The 20,317-nt window shown below is 35.4% G+C and overlaps 1 protein-coding gene across 2 annotated transcripts in view; it reads right to left on the reverse strand.

Annotated features, from left to right (window-relative positions):
- Positions 1–6,746: 6,746 nt before the first annotated feature.
- galt (galactose-1-phosphate uridylyltransferase) overlaps positions 6,747–20,317 on the reverse strand; it is a 29,824-nt gene continuing 16,253 nt past the window's right edge. For both annotated transcript variants that reach the window (XM_055040733.1, XM_055040734.1), the window contains exons 8-11: positions 15,587–15,719; positions 13,661–13,744; positions 7,863–8,017; positions 6,747–7,377 (exon numbers count right to left, since the gene is read on the reverse strand). In XM_055040733.1, the coding sequence (XP_054896708.1) occupies positions 7,321–7,377; positions 7,863–8,017; positions 13,661–13,744; positions 15,587–15,719 (429 nt within the window). In that variant the 3' untranslated portion in view covers positions 6,747–7,320. The remainder of the gene's footprint in view (positions 7,378–7,862; positions 8,018–13,660; positions 13,745–15,586; positions 15,720–20,317) is intronic.

Raw genomic sequence — 20,317 nt, forward strand, 5'->3', positions numbered from 1 at the left:
TGTCCTTGTGAAGGAGAGTAGTAAATAACAAAAACAAAACAGGAATTCTTGTTTTTGCTGCAATAAGGACAATCTGACACCAGGAAATGAAAAAAAAAAAAATAGAAGAAAAAAAATAGGAAACAAGCCAGGAATAATGATGCGCTCATGCAGAGACTGTACACAGACATGGGCAGGGAGATAAGAAAAACAAACAAGACAGAGAAATGTGACAGCGAGATGTGGCATAACCCTGCTTCGCCAGCTGCAGCATCCATCGCAACATGAGCACCAGACTGGATGAATCGCTGGAAACTCCAGCATTGGTGTGTGCGGCTGCTAACCTTGTCTCCTGCCAAGGGAAATCACTGTGTGACTGAGTACAACCTGCACACTCAAAGTAATCTTAATTGTAAGGCAAGTACAGAGTAAAGCAGACCCTCAGCAGTCAGTGATGTAGTCTGCAGTTGACATTTTCTTAAGTGAGGATGGTTCAGAAAGAAAACGAACTAGACGAAAGGTTATTTGGCTTTAAAATGGCAAGCAAAAGGTTCCCATTTATAAGTAACACTCAAGACTTAGAAAAACAATCATCAGTCCCATGATATTTCTATTCTTGTTAAAATGAATATTTATCAATATTAACGTTATAACCAGATCATAAGATGAATCCCATTGTTTTTTTGTTGAATTATTCTTGTCCTCTGGGTATATTTCCTCTGATCTCACTCCTCTCTAGTTTTGTTTTTATGTTTATGGTTGTCACTTTGCAATTTTCACCCTGGCGCCCTTATATGATAAAATAAAGCCCATGGCACTCTTTTGTTGTTGGTGCCTGTTTGTCTTGGTGCAGTCAGCGCTACTTTTTTTTTTCTGTTCTTAAAAAAAAGCCTCAGTGTGATGTTTCCGCTTGGCATCTAGGAAGAGCATCATTTCTTTTATGCAAGTCTAGACAGATTTGTGAAACCCCTTGTGAAACTTGGACGTTTCATGTTTGATTAAGCTAATTAAGGTTCTAGCAGTTATTAAAAAATACAAAAATACCTTTGATAATATGTTCTCTTTTTTTTGTTTGTTTTTTTTTTCAAACTGCAGCTTAGATTGGGTCATCTTTGCTGATATATTACCTAACATAATGTGCTTCTGGTCCTTTAATGTCATCCACTAATGCTGCCTGGATATTTGCTAATAAGTGTAAAGATAAACCCCTAAATATTTCTTTTTCTATTATTGTTGGTCATCATAATTTTTTAAAAACATTCTACCCACTACACAACTAAAAAGAAGAAATTCTGCTATGAAGCTGTCTTCACCTTTTTTCATGAACTTCTCACAGCATGTAGAGCATTTGCATAAATTATAAGAGGCTGACATAGCATCACTATTTTTGCTGTTGTAAAAGAGGACAGAAACAGTTGTCTTCATAAATAGCAAGTGTTGTTACTATGCTTCTTTATCACTCTAGTGTGCTTTTGTACACTAGTTTATACAGTACATTCTAAAGCAATATATGCCTTTTTCACATGTCGTTATAGCATCCAGTGATTATGCATTTCAATCTATTTTTTGTAATTCAAGAAAAATACAATTATTCCCAAAATTTATTTAGTGTGAAATAAAGAAAACATCATGGCTCTTTATGTAAAGAATAAATATTAGTGTACAAATGTATTATTTACTCTCTTTGTGATTAAAGAGCTGCTGCTGTTATATATGTTGGATTTTCATGAAAAAAGAAAAAAAAAAAGAACTTGAGAATCACACCTAAAACAGAATTTAATCTACTTGTTTTGGTGAAAAAATAAATAAGACAAGATAATAAACAGAACAGTAAACAAAACAGAGCAGTCTTGGTGATAACATCCACACACCAGCTCCACAGATAAAGACTGTTAAACAGTGCAATGACAAACATAATAAAATGTATCTTTTCTTTTATTTCTTTCTGCTCAGTGAGGCTGATACAACTAGTGATTATTTAGTGTTCAGTTCCTCTTATCTTGATTTGACCAGAGCAGAGCTGAGGTTATCTTCCACAGTCTGTCTGTGGGGGTGTGTGTTTCATTATCTTAAGAACTGGAATTTTGCTATCTTTATTTTGAATTTTAGATACTTGGACTAAAAGATCAGCTTTCAACTGTCAGAGTAAGCTGTATTAGGGTATTGAAACAGCAGTCTTCCCTTTTCAGCAAGTGTGTGATCTTTTTTTTTTTTTTGCGATTTACAGCAACTGCAGAAACTCCACATTACTGATAGATAATGAAATCTAACAGTTCATTGCAGTTCTTTGACATAGAGTTAAGGGAGTTTCAGCTCGGCTATGGCAGTTAATGTTTATTTCCTGAAATCCATCTGCTTGGCAGTTCTCATGAAAGCTTCAAAACTCTGATGTATTTCATCGATTGTATCCGTTTCTCTTGTCAATGCAAAAAAAGAAAAGAAAAAAGAGGGATAACCTCGAACATCTGCTTAGTCAGCTTTCATGCAGATTAATTACCCCTAAGGGTGAGGGAGGAAATGATGCAGGAGAGAATTGGGAAGAACAGATAGAACACAAATCTGGAACACAAGGACAAACTCATAGGTGGTAATTGTACCTACCTGTACAAATAAGTTACCATAGACAAAGTAAAGAGCTTGGTAGCTTATTTTGCATGTGTTAGGAAAAATGTGATACAATGCAACACCTCCAGTTCTCATCTTTAACAGAAACATTATAGAATATGTAGCACAGCTATGCATCTGCTGGTTTATTAAATGTTATAATTGGTTAATAAAAATAGAGATGAGTAGTTGAGGGTTTGGTACCCACTCTGGAACAATCGAGAATGCGATGGAAACATTTCCCAGGTCTGGAAGAGTGCAAGAAAATAAAGTGAAGCAGAAAATCAAGCTATTTATCATACATCCATCCCAGTTCTGTGTATAAGACTGATATAGACGGTGGTGGACATCACTGTTGAATGTCTATCTTTTAAAATGCAAAACTACTGAGAAACTTGGTTTCTGTCTGTATTTTGTTAAGTCAGCTAAATCACAGCAACATTTTACTATGTCATTCTGCTTCATAGTGGACAGTGCAGGCAGGACAGCTCAATCTGTTTAGCGCACTGCTACTACCCAACTTATTGCTGTCTTCAGCTGCTCATATAATGAGCCAATTTAGCGTATACACTGAGTAGAGCACACACTGACCAAATCATCATAACAGCTAGTTATTGGGCTGGCAGCATTCAAATCAGGTACACCAATTAACCTACTCGTCTTTTTAGACTGTAGGGAAGAGAAGTTAAGGAGAGAGGGGATGAACTGGAAGACACACAAGAGCTACAGCTAACCAGCAGGATTAAACCTTCCAGCTGTGAGGCGAAGCGCCGACCGCTGCTTCACTGTGCTGCCCCTTAATCCATAATCCATAATTTATTCGAAATGCAACATGTGACGCATGATTAAAGATTTTCAGCTAAGAAAGCAAAATAAACAATTATATTACACAAAACCAAAACTATAGAATCATCTTAATAGATTAGTGACAGTGACAATTTTGTTGATAAAGAAAGAGACACTTGTTTCATGACTTGAATCCTATTACAAAATATTGCCAACTGTGCCGCAAGCATTTCATGTTATCCACATACTTTCAATGAATGTTCTCTGCTGTACATACAGATATGCTAATGCGTAACGGCAAGAGAGTTTATACATTACGAATACAATACTTTTCATTTTTACAATCATAATAGATACAACATGGTGGTTTCAGCATCATATTGATATCTACAGAAAAGCTGGAAGTTAGTCAGTCAGTGAGATGATGAATAGAAATCATTATAGGACATCCATGCAAGATGCTGCAAATGCAATGGTTACATGTTCATGTGTTTGAAGTGCAGACATGAGTACAATTGCGTATTTGGGACAGAAGTTGAAATTTGATGTTCAGACATTCTTAATCACATCTGACACCATTTGATTTGGGAGAAAAGGGCAGATAGTTCAGTCTCTTGATAGGCAAAGTTAATAGATACATATCCAAAGGATTTGCAGCTTTAACTGCAATAAAAGGTGGTTGAACAAAGCATTGACCTATAGGGGCTGAAAAAAAGCACAGACCATTCAATTTTGATTTTTTACATGTAAACATTTCTTTAAAACCGTGTATTTTCCTCACAATTCACAATGTGCTACTCATATAGTCTGTTACTAATATAAACTCCTAATATAAATTGTGGATGCAACGTGACAACTGACAATTCTACTTATGTATTTTTTTCTGGAGCGGGACCAGGGGTATAAACACTTTTTGCAAGATAAAGAAAATCACACAAATGGTTTTAGATTATTTTACATTAATATTGAATTTCATCTGTTAAGTTCCTCATTGCTGTGGTTTGTAAGTCTCCTACTGCCCTCTATTGTTCATTTACATTCTGAGCAGACTCTATTACACAAAGCAGATAAACCATTTTTAATGTCATTTGCTCAGTCGACGTGCCAGCACTGACTGTAGTGTGCATCTTATTTTCAAAGTTTTTGAGGAGTTTTTCACCACTTTTGTAGCCACAGTCTCCACATCCAATGAAACCCATCCATCCTTCTCTATTGTCATTACACAGCTCTACATGGCTCCAGGAAGTAACTGTGAAAGTTTTCAGTTTTATTTTGAAGTCTACTGCTGCTGGTTTCTGTCAGTGTGGAGCTCTAAGCAAAGTGAGATCAGGAATGGCTAAAAAGAAAATAAAATAATTGACTACCTAAATAAAAAAAATATATAACATTTTACTGCCAAATGAAACTAGTAGAACCTTGCACAAAGGTTTATTCTTCCTAAAACTTTCCATTCACAAACTTCACTGCATTCCATTGCGATTGTATGTTATGGACCAATGCAAAGTAGCATCAGATATTACAGCTACAAGATTGATGGGGTACAGCATTGCATATTAACAAATAGTTCAAGCTCAGTCTGATTTGATGTAGAGCTGTGGATATATTTCAGATGTTGCCACCAAATCTAATTTGGATTTATGCCCAGTCTAATAACGTGTAGGTAATTTGATTTAAGCAATTCCAACCCTAAGCATACGTCATAGGACATAAGACATCCTGAAGGCAATGTTTTGCTGCCTTCTTTGGGATTGCGTGTACTTAGCATCATCTTCCAATAACCTCTGACTGACTTTTATATTCCCACACCTGGAGGCTCCCACCAGTCACTCTTCCATGAAGCTCATTACTCGAGTCCAAAACAAATATTTGTCCTGCTGACAGATTCCCCAACCTGAGCTCTGGATGTCTGCCACTCTTCCAGAAGTGCCACGAGCCTCTTGGGTGCTTCTCTGATTAACGCTGTCCTTCACCAACTCCAAAATGCCAAACTCTATTTTGTCCTCTGGATTTGTAGAGTATATTTTCTCTGCTAGCCAAATTGAATCAACTTTACGGTATCCCAGTCATAAATGAAACAGCTGTGAAACTTTGCAGTATGAAACCATCATTAAAAAGGAAGTTAATAACATTAATCCCTCTTAAATTTCATAGCTGATTACTGACAGCAGCGCAAGCAGAGGTGAACCAACAACTGAATCAACAGTTTTAGGTTCAAGTGTATTAGTAGTACATTTTAAAAAATGTGTAAAAATTTGAAATCCCCACGATCTGAAATCATTTAAAAAGATTCAAAATATTTTCTTTTCTGAATTCTCTAGTATTCCATGACATGATGCTGCAATGGAGACATACAGATGATACTAATTAGGCTTCATAAGGCCAATTTGGCTTCCTAAGCAGGACTGGGAATACAATTCATCACCAGAGCTGACTGAAAAAGACAAGCCAAAAGAATCTGGCACAGAATTACCAAACTCTGCTCATTCTTCTGCCAGAACAGAGTCAAAAAGTAGTTACACACAGAGAGAAGCTTGCGTATTCCCTGCCGTCAGGGAACAGAAGCATATATCTGCAACACAGAGACATACGTGCACAGAACAGTCCCTGAAGAATGATGAAATAAGATGAGAAGGGGATCCACAGTGAGCCTGAAGGACTGGATAAATATTGACCTGAAAGAATGAAGTCTGTCATAGTACATAAAAAGGGTTTACACATACACACATATGGTAACATCCACGCCCTCTAAGAACCCCTCAGCCTGTAAACCTCACCCACACCTTCTACTGCTCAACTGTACATTTTAACAAAACCAGGAATCAATATTTTAACAAAAACCAGGAGACTTTGCTCCAAGGAAAGGAGCATGAATAATGAAGGCAGTGAGTGTGTGTTTTAATGATTTGTGTCATTGTCTATATAAGAGTGCAAGTGTTGTTATGGCAACTTTTTTCATTAGGTGCACAGCTGAATTTCAACACCATCCTAGACAAAATCCCAATAGGATAAAGTATTGCACTTCTTTTCAGCTGGCCTGAAGGGAAGTAGTTGGTGTATCATTAAATCGAAAATGGAAAAAAGCTGATAAGATCCCTTTTCCTGACGGCTGCAGAACAAAAATGTTTCAGTGTAAGTGGAATAAGGTTTCCACAATCAGTTAGAGAGTGTCCTCCATTTATGTCAAGCCAGGATGGCTATGCAATGGTAGGCAGCTGAGACCACTGTCTTTTCAAACTGCAGAAGATACAAATTCAAGGATGTTCACTCTCCTCCCACTGTCTTTTGTACACTTGTTTATTTTTTGATACAATTGGCAAATCATTCATTTAGGTAACAAGGGTTTTAAAATGTCTTCCTAAAATTTAAGTAAGCATCAATATAGAGCAACAAGATTTAAACCACTTTGATTGTTGCATCGTTTGCACCATTTCAACCACATACCAATTTGGACTTACCTGTACATGAGCTATTGCCAAAACCGGGTGCCACATTGGTCAGCTAATGATGGAAAACTAAAGGTACAGTTTGCACAGGCTCACCAACATTGGAAAATATTTTCTGGTCCAATAAGTCACAATTTCAGTTTCCACCTTCTTGGCATAAACAACATAAAATCATGGCTTCTCCATTTAAAAGGAGCTTCCAGAAGGTTAATAAACCATGTCAAAAAGCTTTAGTTACCAACTAGTTTCTAGCACAAGAAACAGATTCCAGTGGATTTGCAGCAGATTTGGCAGTTTCTAATGCTGAGAGAAATCATCTGTTTTGTCTTCCAGAGAGCGAACGTTCGCCAGGTGCAGTGGTGTGGGTGAAGCATCACGTCCTTGTTGGTGCAACTTTGCGACTGTACTTGCACTTGAACAATTGTTCTCTGTTTTCTTAAAGGGATATTTCAGTTGGAAGGCTTCTAAAGAATTGATGGGATTGCTTCATTTCCTTTGTGCTTCTTTTTCACTGTTCTCTCGTTTTATAGTGCTCCTCTGGAAGATTTCTTAGTTTCTCAGCAGCCTGAGACAAAAAGAAAAGCAAAGGTTGATTTTTAAGATTATAATAATTGCAGAAAAAAACAGCTTATTTTTTTATGCCAAGTAGTAGAACTGCTAAACCTGAAAATTTTAACAGCAAAACAGTACTTTTTCCATGTCTGTATAGTGGATTGAACAGAGGTCCATGACATGTTCAAAGTTTGGGAATTTGTTTCAAAATCTAATCTCGCTTTAAATGTCTCTACAACGTAATTCTTGATCGATCCACTGTGTTTCTTTGCCTACTAAATTCAGTTTGTTCACTGTTATGTGACAGTTCTTTCACTGACATAAGTGTCTTTATTCTAAGATTAAATTATAAACAGGGAACTCTCCAGTAATGCAGCAAAATGTGGAAATGTTCAAGAAGTATGGATACTTTTGCAAAGCACTTAAGTCATCCTTATGCGTTCTGTATTGCAGAACACAAAGTAGGAGCAGATTGCTGTGCAAGGCAAAGTGTATTACCTGTTCTGGAGTTAGATCCCTTTGCTCCTGGGCGAGCATCTCATACCCCACCATGAACTTTTTCACTGTGGCTGAACGTAGCAGAGGGGGGTAGTAATGAGCATGAAGCTGCCAGTGGGAGTTGTCTTCTTTTAAATGAGGGCCAGTTGGGGCTCCTGAAGAATAACATAACAGAGGTGAAAAAAAGGTGACATAAGACTGGAGACCAGCCCTTATGTTTGTTAAAAGGCTTTGTTCATACCAACTGCTGACTCTTTAGCTTATTAAGATGGACTGATGTTGCCATAAAACACTTCAATTTCCAAAAGCATCTGAAATTTCTCATCAAATCTTTTCATGCATACATGAAGGTTTGTTTTCTGCATGTAGACGGCTTCTAAAATCCCATAACACCTAGAGTGAGGTTTGGACTGCATAATAAAAATGTCATGTTATAATTGCCAACTGTAGTCTTCAGCTGTTGCTCAGGTTTGTCCATTAAGAAAGCATTTTGTAAGAAAGCAGCTTACACATTCCTTTTAAAATAAAAAAAAAAATAAAAATAAAATAATTTGGAGGTCAAACCAAACATAGTTTTATATAATAACTTTGAAAATAAAACTCTGGAACAGTTTGTGATTTTCAAAAAATTTGAAGAAAAACTGAAGATTTGTAAGAGATATGTAGAAGATTTGTATGTCTCATGCTTCTGCCTTCATTAGGATGTCTCATCTGACAGGAAAAAGTCAATGACCTCAATCTTTTCAGACCTTTCACTATGACATCCTTTTGTGATAAGAAGTCATCTGATTAAACACAGGGTGGCTCTTCAACAATTGTTAGCTCTTCATCACTATAATTACACTAAATGCCCATTTCAGATGATTATGAAACAAGCTACATGTTCACTAATGTGCAACAATAGTGTTTAAGTATCTTTTTTTTTTTTTTACCCTACATTAACGTAATGAAAATAATCAGTTGAATAGAAACCAGCAGAATAACTCTTAAAACACAATGGAAGTAAAAGAAAATTCCTGGACAGATTAAATAAAGTGTTTTCTTTTGAGTCCATTTACTGACAATGGGGACTAATCAAACACAGATAAAGGAGGCAGAGGAGCAATATAAAGGAAACTAATTGATAAAGAAATAAGGAACAAAGACGAGCCTGAAGCAGACAGATAAAGAATGAACGCAGATGGGGACTCCTATTAGAAGACAATTACCCAGTTTTAAATGGTCTCCAGGTTTATTTGTAGATGCACACATATTAACGTATGAGCGTGATTCCCCAGACAGTCGGCCATCAATGACAGCAGTAACCTGTGTGACAGGAACAAACTCCCTTCATGGCAACAGTGTCAGGAAATAGGTTTCCCTGTCCAGAAACAACAGCAGAACAAAAGTCCAGTTTCTTAAATTAACATTCTGAGGGAGAACCTGCTCTTTTGAATAATAAAGTTTACTGCCTCAAAGGCCAAATGTCATTGATGAGACATTTAACTCGGCATCGTTTAAAAAGTTCAAAAGATTATGTAAGGCTTTTCTGTCCAAAAGTTTAAGATGAATTGGATGTTGACCTTTTAGGAACGATGATGATTCAAAATCAAAAGGATATTATTTTTATGGAGGTTTTCAGAATGTCTGGTCTTAAAAATCCCCAAAGATTTCAGGAAACTGTTCCCAGAAACCAGAAAGCAATTAGTCAGAATGCACACAGAAGGAATTGCAACAATGCCCTCATCAATTATATACTTCTAGAGGAGAAACAGTATGGCAGGTTAAGTGTGTGAACAAGTTGCTGTTTCTGTTTATAATATTCAAGTACTGTCTTAAAAAGGATTATTTTATTATACCCCATATGTGTCCTTGGTTACAGTGCAACATTAAGATAAGAATACACTGCCCACTTTACTATAATTTCATAAAGTTATAATCAGTCAAAAGTTTTTTCATTTACTTTCTTAGTTGATAATTTGTCCCAATTTCTGCCTTGTGTTCGTCCTTTTTCACACACATAAATTCCTCTGACTGCAAGAAAAAAGAGGGTGCTAATGAACCAAACTGACATACCACATATGTGTAGGTGTTGTCTCACCTCCAAAGAAAAAGTGTTGACACATAAATGTGTGATATATAATTCCCTATTACTTTATAAAGTGTACAGACCTCTGTTAAAAGGCCAGATTTTTGCAATTAGACTCGGATAAATTCTCACAAAACCTTTTCCACACATAAAGTGAAATATATCATATGCTTATAAAGTGGAAAACAAATTAGTAGGCGAAATCATGTAAATAAGAAGGTACAATAACTTTGCTGCATAAGTGCACTAATACTTTGTTGAAGCATCTTTTCATTCAGTCGTGGCATTTAGCCTTCTTGAATTAACACCTGATATCAATTGTAGAGAAGCTGGTAGACTTGAGATTAACTCAGCTCATAGAGAAGTATTCTTATTAAAATTAATAAATTTTATCCTATGCTTTTCACAGTGATTACTAATCTAAATCTAATGAATAACAAGATTGAAACTTGTATAGGAAGCTGGCAAAGACATGGTGCCAGTCCTGAAAAAGATTCAGGAATTTCAGAGTAATACTTGTGTTCTATATTTGACAACAATGTCTAGTATTTCCTATTTCCTTGGACTAAGAGGTAAGGTTGAAAGAAAGAAGTAATTTGTTCTAAAGAAAATATTCCAAACAAGCAAAAATCTCTCAAATGTATGTAGAAGAATTTGCTATTGTTTGATAAAACCAATCTGAAACTTACAAGCTATTTTTCTCTGAGGTGCGTTTGGCACAGAGATAAGTGAAAAACTGAATTAGAGTCTGGGGTATTTGCATTGAGAAATAAAACAAAGAATACACAAAGTTAATGGGATTAATATCTCAGCTAGTAACTTTGTCCTAAACAAAAGCTATAGCTACACACTAAAACAATGGAAAAGGAGTATTTTCTATTGGAGAGGTAAAAAAATAAAATAAAATACAAATAAAGAGAATACAATAGAAGGCAACAAGATCTACAATAAGAATGGAGAGATTAAAAATCAGACCATATTGAGAATCAATAGCCTTGTTGATGGCCCTTCCAAAAGAAGAAAAACAGTGAAACAAAGCAGTGGGTCAGATGTACCTTCTGAACCATATAGCTGGCAAGGCTACTGCTAATCAGAAAAAGAACAAAAAAAAACAACAACAAAAAAACTGCTAATCATAAAAAAGACTGTGTGGAGCAGCTGATTCAAAAATAGTTTTGGTATGAGTTTCACATGGAAAAGAAAACCAAGCTAGCAACCTAGTAAGACCATAATGACTGCAGCTGTTATGCGTGGAGGTAGGATAAGCATGCTTCTCCAGTTCTCTAACACATAACTTTCAACAAATCACTGTAATCCCTCTGACATAAATTGTACCTTTGAGTCTTGAACAGCGAAACAGAATATGAGATTAAAGCCAAAACATATCCAAAGACCACCTGAGGCAAGTTTAAACCAAGATTTTCTGTAAATGTTTGATATGCGACTGAAAAAAGGGAATAAAGTAGAGCTAGGCTTGTGTCCTCTCATGCCCTCTGCCCTCTCAGCCAAACCACATACAACATAGTACTGTATCATCTTTCTCTTTACCAACTACCTTTCATTTTGGCGAGTTTGCAGAAAGCAACTTTCTTAAAAAAAAAAAAAAAAGAAGAGAAAAATAAGAAAGAAGGTTTTAGAAGCTGTATAATATCCACCCAGGTGGCAAGATTTAAAAGAAGGTACAGCTTTATTTTTTCAAACTGATATAGAATGATCACAGCTTTAATAATCTATAAGGGGATTTAAATGTGTGTAAGTGCTAGTCTTTGAGGTTGTTCACTAAATCAACTGTTCACTAAATTGAAAACAGGATTCTTTCCAATCTTATGGATTAGTTTTTAGTCACATAATGGCCACGCAGGATTTCTTAAGATATAATTCAGAAATAGAGGGGTAAAATAACATATCAGAAAAAATCTGCGCATCAGCAAGTCATACATGTTGAGAGCTAATTTTAGGTAATCTTTATGTATGTCGATGGTAATATGGTTCCTAACATTCCTAGTAAGTACAAACAAATTTAGGTTTTTCTGAAAATTACAATATTACATTCAACAGTTGCACAATAGAATTCAGTTGAACCTGTGTGTCGTTCTAGTCTGCTCTGTTGTGTTCTATTCATTAAGGATCTCGTAAAGAAAATCTTTATCAGATGGTCAGACTTTAAAGAAAACTGCAAATAAAACTGATCAGTGAAAGGCTGATTGGTGCATCTAATTTTACTCTATGAAATCAAACAACAAACAAACAATGAATCTTGGCTAATGAAACTTCAGCACTTATTCAAGTAGATAGGTAATTTCGATGGTAATATGGTTCCTAACATTCCTAGTAAGTACAAACAAATTTAGGTTTTTCTGAAAATTACAATATTACATTCAACAGTTGCACAATAGAATTCAGTTGAACCTGTGTGTCGTTCTAGTCTGCTCTGTTGTGTTCTATTCATTAAGGATCTCGTAAAGAAAATCTTTATCAGATGGTCAGACTTTAAAGAAAACTGCAAATAAAACTGATCAGTGAAAGGCTGATTGGTGCATCTCTAATTTTACTCTATGAAATCAAACAACAAACAAACAATGAATCTTGGCTAATGAAACTTCAGCACTTATTCAAGTAGATAGGTAATTTCGATGGTAATGTGGTTCCTAACATAAAACAGAAAAAGGTCAAAGCAGCTCTCCAATATTTGGACACTTTATTATTCAAATATGCAAAAGAATATGTAGCAGTTTCTGTCTCTGCACTGTTGCTTGATCTGCTTTAAAAGTCTGGAATTACACCACAAGTGAGTGCCCTTTACGTGTGAGACCTCCTGCTTTACATAAGAGAGAGCTTTCTTAATGCATTAAATATTCCAGTGTGTCTGGGTGTGCATTGAAGTGGTAATACGGCGAGTATGAGGGTGACATCAAAGATGAGAGGATTCTCATATAATTTATTAGGGCGGTAGTGATTGAAATGCAACAATGGTTATCTAACCTCTGAAAGATGTACGCTGCACCCCAACTCATATCTTTCCATGACATCTGATGGGTAAATGCATATTCATATGTGATGCTTGTGTTGCATGATGGCTGCTTTCGCAAAATCAGATTTGAGTGAAGACTGATGAAACATGGAGATGTAGAGAGAAATACCAAGTAAAATTATATTGATCTGACTTTGTTTGTGCAAATCTATAGATAAATAAAGAGAGAAGAAAGAGAGAATAGTAGAGCTAATGAACATAAAATAACAAAAACAGAAGTGGTGGAAAATAATAAAAAGTAAAGTGCTGGTAAAACAGGACTAAGGAGGTTGTAAAGAAGTCAGTTCTGGAGCTTTTGTATGAAGAGCATGAAGAAGTGGAGCTAAAGAGGATTTTAAAAGATGAAAACCTGCAGGGTGTGATTGCCACAATTCTAAAGCAGCTTTTGCTTTGATCCTCTTACTGCTGGTTAATTTGATGTGGCATTGGAAGTACGTTAGAGTTGTAACTGCAAAACCTCCTCCTCATCACAGTATTGATTACAGTCACAGATGAACATCCTCTCTAAGGATCCTTGGGTGAATTCACCTTTTAAGTTTCAATTAAGAGTAAGAGAAAGTACTTAAAGCCAGCTGTTTTGTTGCTACACATCTGTATTCAGATCCACTAATCCATTCAAAAAACAACAAAACCCAATTAATTTGTAACACAAAAGATTATGTTTAAAACCAGCAAAAAGCATTTGTCTAATTGTCTTACCATGCCAGCCCATCGAGTACGGGAACGAAACTTCAAAGAGGTTATCATACTTGGTCAATAGCTGCTTCATGATGGCTGCCAGATCTGAAAAACACCAATATGGTACAGAAAGAGTAAAAAAGCAATAAGGAATTAGATTTAAATGAGAACATTCAAATGCACAAAGTAACATGGAATGAACTTTTTTATCATATATGGCCAACTGGAAATAAATTCTAAAAAAGGACAAAAATATAACTAAGTTCTGTAATTTTGACAAAATATTACCAACTCATGTTAATAAATTCAGCAAGCTTGGAAATGGTCCTCAATTATTAGTAAGATATTGATTGATGAATCACATGCTGAAACACTTGAGCAGAAAAATGGTTCCAGATAGTAGATATATTTTTACACATTGTTTTTGTAAAAGTCCCACACTTTTATTTATGGGGGATGAATGAAAGGCAGGGAGGAAAGCAAGACAGACACAAAGTAGAAAAAAACTGCAACAAAAAGGCCAGAAGAAAGGAAAAAACATTAAGAAAGTCAAGTAGCATGGACATAAGGAAGAAAGAAAGGAATCAGGGAAGGGGGCAGTACGACAAAAATATACATGAAATGAGTGAATTTGACATCCTTTCCGTTTCTCCTAAATTTTTGTCCTTAAATTAATACCAGATAGTGAAAATCTAATTGCAGGCCGTGAAACTCCTTTAAGAGTGGCAATCATTTGATTAGATTACATTTTTAATAATTAGAGGCAACATTTAAAACGTTTTATTCCAAATTCATAATAGTTCCCCTTTTATCTTTAATTAATGTGTGGAAAATCAGTGTCAGTTGCTTGTTTCTGTTTTCCTGTATATTTTTACTTAACTGAATCACCAAAAAATAGTTTTAATTGAAGTTAAATTAAAACATCGATTGCGTAGAACCCTGTCTATTTACTGACGTGTAATTATCTTTGATTAGTTAATACTAAATAAATACTAATCTAAAAAAAATATACAAATTATTTTTTCTTTAGATCTGTGAATTTGTTCAAAGGGAGATAATTTTTAAGACAGATTTCTCTTATATTGTGAGACTGTTTTAATTATGTCAATAAAGCTAATCAATTCTATATATTTGTATGTAGAATATAGAGGTGCTGAATATTTCAGCACCTCTATTTTGTTTGGACAATTTACAAGAGACTGATGACAAATATATTGAACAATGTTAGAAATTAGATTAGAGATGCACAGATTTCATCCCTTGACTTGAATCTGCTGAGTAGTATGTAGGAACTGAAACATCTGATATTTTCCTAATCAGTAAACACACCATACCTAAGCACTACCAAGCCATGCTGACATTAGTGCTCTTTTATGTGGATGCTGTTACCAACTAAAGAAAACTAAAAGCAGTGATTTTCAGTATCAGTAGGTCATTAAAAGAAAAGTCATAAGATGGACAAAGATGTGAGAAGCTATTTGAAAAGAAAACCATATTTTCTATTATGCTATTTTCAATGCATGTTGCAGTTTAGTGAGAAAGTGAAACTTTACCCAAGTACATAAAGGTTACCCAGGCTTAAAATCAACACATGGACACTTTGTGATATTATCACCCAGATATGAGGATCAAATAGTCAAAATCACTACAGTCTGCTTCAAATTACAACAACGTCAAAATGATCCTTTCAGTTTGATTTGTTAGAAGTAAAGCTTTTCCATAAAAACAACTCTTTATGAGGTTAAATCGTCATGTAAAAAAAAAATTACAAATTACATTTTGGTTTCTGAGAAGCTTGAATGTGACATGAATGACCATCAGTAGAACCTGGCGGTTCTTCACTGAGTCACTCAGTCACCTTTGACGGATCTTAATCACCTCCCTGCTCTCTCAGTCACTCACTGTGTCAGTACTTTCACACATCCACACACACACTCACACACTTACTGTCTCTCTCCTCTGCTGTCAGTTCATTGATCCTGAGGACGTGTCTTCGTGGTAACAGCAACGTCTGGTAGGGCCACGTCGCCCAATATGGGACCACCACTAGCCAATCAGAATTCTCCACCACCACACGCTCCTAAGAGAACAACAAGTTTTTACGCAAGTTATCTATCTTTTAAGAGCATAGAGCAAAGTTTCTCTAATACAGATACTTAAATGCCAAATGAAAAAAAAAACACCGTAATTCATTCTTATAAACAGTATAGTAATGACATTTCAACATTGCTTTCTGGCTTTTAGAAGAGCATTTTCCTATCAAATTTATAAGGTGAAAATTTGTTGTACTTTATAAACATACACAGAACTCCATCCTTCCATACTTATAGTCTTTAAAACGCCAATGAACCATTTGGTTTATTGGTGACACAATAAACTAAATTGCATCACTGTGGATTAAGTTTGTCTGTGAACATTAACTTTTAAAGTCTTGCCAAATATTCTTTGATTTAGATCTGACTGTTTACTGGCCCATTCTTACACATTAATTGATTAAAACATTTGCTTCTCTGATTATGTTCTCATTGCCCACTCACTCGCGTTAGTTGGACTGTGAGGTCTGGATAGGTTTGGCCTACTTGGGATGCACGGCAGCATATTCAGAAACAGTTCTCAACCGATTGTGATATTATAGGGCATGTATTAGGTCTGTTTTAATGCTTAAAGTGTTACAACCCATAATAAATAAAACATGAATGCACAAGTCTAAAGTTTTACCACCCAACATCACTTTTTTCTTTATTTATCTCATTCAACTGTAGTTCAGTCTTGTTAATTATAATCATATTTGTATTGTTTTCTTCCATACTGCTGTTTTTCCATTTACTGACAGCATCCGTATTAATCAAATGGAGGAGCTCAGATACTTAAGTCTTTATCGTATTTTATTACATCTATTAAATAAAAGGGGAACAGTAAGTACAAACTACCACTTGGTGTAATTAAAAAAAACATAAGTCAGCTCAAAGTGAATTTGAAATGATAATTAAACTGGTCAGTAGGGAAAACAGTGTAATTACCATAAAATGTTGAATGCAGAATATGTCCAAGGCAAAATGTAACCAGATGATGAGTAAGCACAAACACAACCTGACCTTGCTCTCACAATCCATCAGACATAGATTAGCCTTCTGTCTGTGTGTGTGTGTGTGTGTGTGTGTGTGTGCGTGTGTGTGGTGATGATGCAAGAGAGACAGAGAGAGAGAGAAAGAAATACTGCTCCGTGGTACAACTATTATTGTAATGTCGCTTATCAGATCTTAACAACCCTGACAGTTTTTTTTTTTTTTTTTTCTCTAGACTTGTCAAATGATGGTGTTAGAAATGGTTTGCAGTCCCAATGTTTTTATCTTATTTTTTGGGGGGAGTGGGTGCATTACTTTAATTAATGCACTTTTTTTAGAAACATTGAAATCTATACAAAATTAAAACCTTCAAGTTGTATTACCATACGATTTTTAATGAATATAAACAAGTATTTGAAAATTAATAGTTGTAAGTCTAAGTTGGTAAAATAATTGTTCCTTCATAGGTAGGACACCAAAACTGAAATCCTTGTTAATCCACTCTTGTGTGTTAACAGAAAGCAGGATGTACAGCATTAATGGTTATTGTTTTTGTTTAGTTTTTTTTTTTTTATTTCAAATACATGCATGTTTCACAGGAGTCAATTAGTTTTGAATTTATTATTTTCACACAGTTTTAGTCCAACCCTTACGTTCTTCCAACTCTCCAGTCATTAGTCGTCTGATTATCCATCTGTCCTTCCATCAGTTATTCACCAGTCATCCCTCAATTCACTTTGGCTAACCATGGATTTTCTTTCTTCTGCTTCTCTTCACAGTCCAAAATATACATGTGGCGTTGGATTTCAACTAAGACAAATTTGAGGCTTTTTCGAGCTGTTCCATCCAAAATTGCTCTGGTCTTTGGTTGTGAGGAGATAGCACACAACTGATTATGGTTATTTGTGCAAAAGAGCATCCTGCTGTTGAAGAAAACGCCAACTCCAAGTCTATTAAGACTAAGCTGTCAAGCAAGTGCAAGAGAAAACAAAAAAATAATGAGCTACCACTGGCTGAAAAGCACTGCAGCAGTCCAAATATTTCCATGTGTCAGTCACTGTTAGGAGCTGCCTTATTCAAATACAACACAGGGGGTTGTAGGATGTTTGATTTCATTCGCTATTTACCATCAGTGTAGTGAGAAACTGAAATGGAACAAAAAAGATTTGACAAGTATATATACTTTAGCTCATTTTACAGACAACAAGCAAGACATGTCGCATTATGATCTATAAAGAATGAGAGCAGGACAAAAAATCTCCAAGGTAGTTGTGATATTAATAATGAATTTATTACTCATGTTATTATCTGGTGATTGATTTTGTTTGTACTTTATTTCTTGTTAAAAACTGTTCCAACATTGTAAATTGATGATTTTCTTAGTTTATTTTTTAAATTATAAATTAGAATCAGATTTATTGACCAAGACTGTGCATAAAAACAAGGAATTTGACAGCCTTTTTACACACTCACTCATAGAATGCAAACATTAAGTATTAATTCATAACATTGACTATAAAAACAACATGTACACACAGGGGTATCTGCTTGTGCAGCCAGCAGGCAGATTGCGGTTGTGCAAATAAGCTTATTTCCTTTCATAGTGGAGCAGCTAACTACTTCGGACAGACTGAAAAAAATGGCTGTGAAGATGATGATCAAAAGCTCCTTTAAAAGGCTTTACTCCTTGAGTTGCTGACTGTAGTATGGTCTCTGGTGGGCCTTCTTCCAAACAGTGCAGGATGACGTACAGTCACAAACTGTCGGCATCATCTGCAAACCTGCTTGCCACTGCAGGGGGTCAGCAGACAGCCTATGATGACCTTCAGGTGCTTCAACAGCAGTCATTGTATTTCATGATCCCAGACGTAAGAGCCTGCAGTCACTTAACCTCGTCACGGTGCATTTCGTATGGACCAAGATGATGGTGGAACGTTTAAACCAAATGTCAAAATAATTTGAAATCACCTTTTCACAGCGAGGCATTAGTAAATAATTAATGGATTCAGAGAGAAAACAGGAGTGTTATAATAACTGTAGAGGAACCAGTAATTTAACAGAACCACAAATTGCTTGGCTTTTAATGGACGTGAACCATTAATGTACTCTACTTAGTGAATAATAACAATAATATTACTATTATTATTATTATTATTATTAACAATAATAATAATAAAAATTAATAACATTAAACTATTACTACTTTGCTGTCAAGATTTTAAACTTCATTGTATTTTATAAAGAGTAAGTTAGGGTAGGATAAGACTGGGGGAGAACGGGCACAAAATAAATTATCTATGCTCTAAACTGCTTTTATCTTTTATTTATCTGCCCAAAACTGTTTCATTAAAATATTCCAAAGATGGAACACTTAATGAAATACACAAAATATTCAGCTTTATGTAAAAAATGGATCATATCAAAACATAAAAAAATCTTGCACAATTGTAATTAATGATAACACTTGACAAAATCATATTTACTTGTTTCATAATTGGTTATCGTGCTACATTTTTAACATGTAAAGCATCTTAAATGCCTGTTTTCTGTAATGTGTTATGCAAATAATCTTGACTAGACATTATTATAAGAGTTTAACAGTTTAAGATATTTCTTTGGGTTGATTTCTTCTCTTTTCTTTAGTCTTAGCAACAAAGATGGGACTTAGTTTTTCTTTACAGACACTAAAAGGTTTCAATTGACCAGAGCTCCATCATGCACATGTTTGCTTTGTACCTTATTTGGCTTGAAGCAAACTGCCTCACCAATGCTACACTGTGTTGGTCTATCACATAAAATTCTTATGGAATTCATTGAGGTTTGTGGTCGTAATATTAGATTTACTTTTTACTTTCATCAGCTCATTTGATCTTCTTTTCTGGCCAATATTTCTTTCTTTTTTTCTCCTGCTCATCTTCTTGACCTTAGTTGCACTTGCCTGTGTTCACTGTTTCCCTTCTATACTTTTAGCAAGATTATAAAATCTTGCTCAAGACAGAAGAACAGAGGACAAGGAGAGGAAGCAGAGGATGTCCTAAAAGAGATCCCTCACACAAAAAAGCTCTAGGAGTTTTATTCAATTAGATTAAAAAAAAGTTTTTGTTTCAAAGTTGAGTGTCACCCGGGAACTAAAGTCCAATTCAGTGTCTTCCAAACACTCCAATGTGCCAATTTAGGGTCTCTAACCTTGGGTCAGGGAGACAAGAGCAAAGAAAGAGAGACAAATACACACAAACACAAACGCTCTAGCCAGCGACTGACAAATCATTCTTGGCTACTCGCTCACACACAAACACTGTGCTTACGGTTTTCGCTCTGATTTTATAAAGGTTGGTGCCCATGACTAGCTCCCAAGGAGATTCAAGTGTCTACTCTGTTTTTCTCAAAGTCTTAATATTACCTTCCATATCACACAAGCACACACACATAAGTAAACAAGAGTGTCCCCACAGTCCCAATAGAACAGGTCAGCTTATCCCCTGAACAAATTGTTGGCTTTTTTCTTCTGACACCCACATCTTGTAACTCTCTTTCTGACTTATGTGTTTACAGCTCCATGCTCTTCTTTATTTTGCCCTAACTTTCATGCTTTTACTTTTCTTTGAGTCTCAAA

This window comes from Poeciliopsis prolifica, unplaced genomic scaffold (assembly GCF_027474105.1).
Source record: "Poeciliopsis prolifica strain line A6 unplaced genomic scaffold, Auburn_PproV2 SCAFFOLD015, whole genome shotgun sequence".
NCBI classification, from domain to species: Eukaryota; Metazoa; Chordata; class Actinopteri; order Cyprinodontiformes; family Poeciliidae; genus Poeciliopsis; species Poeciliopsis prolifica.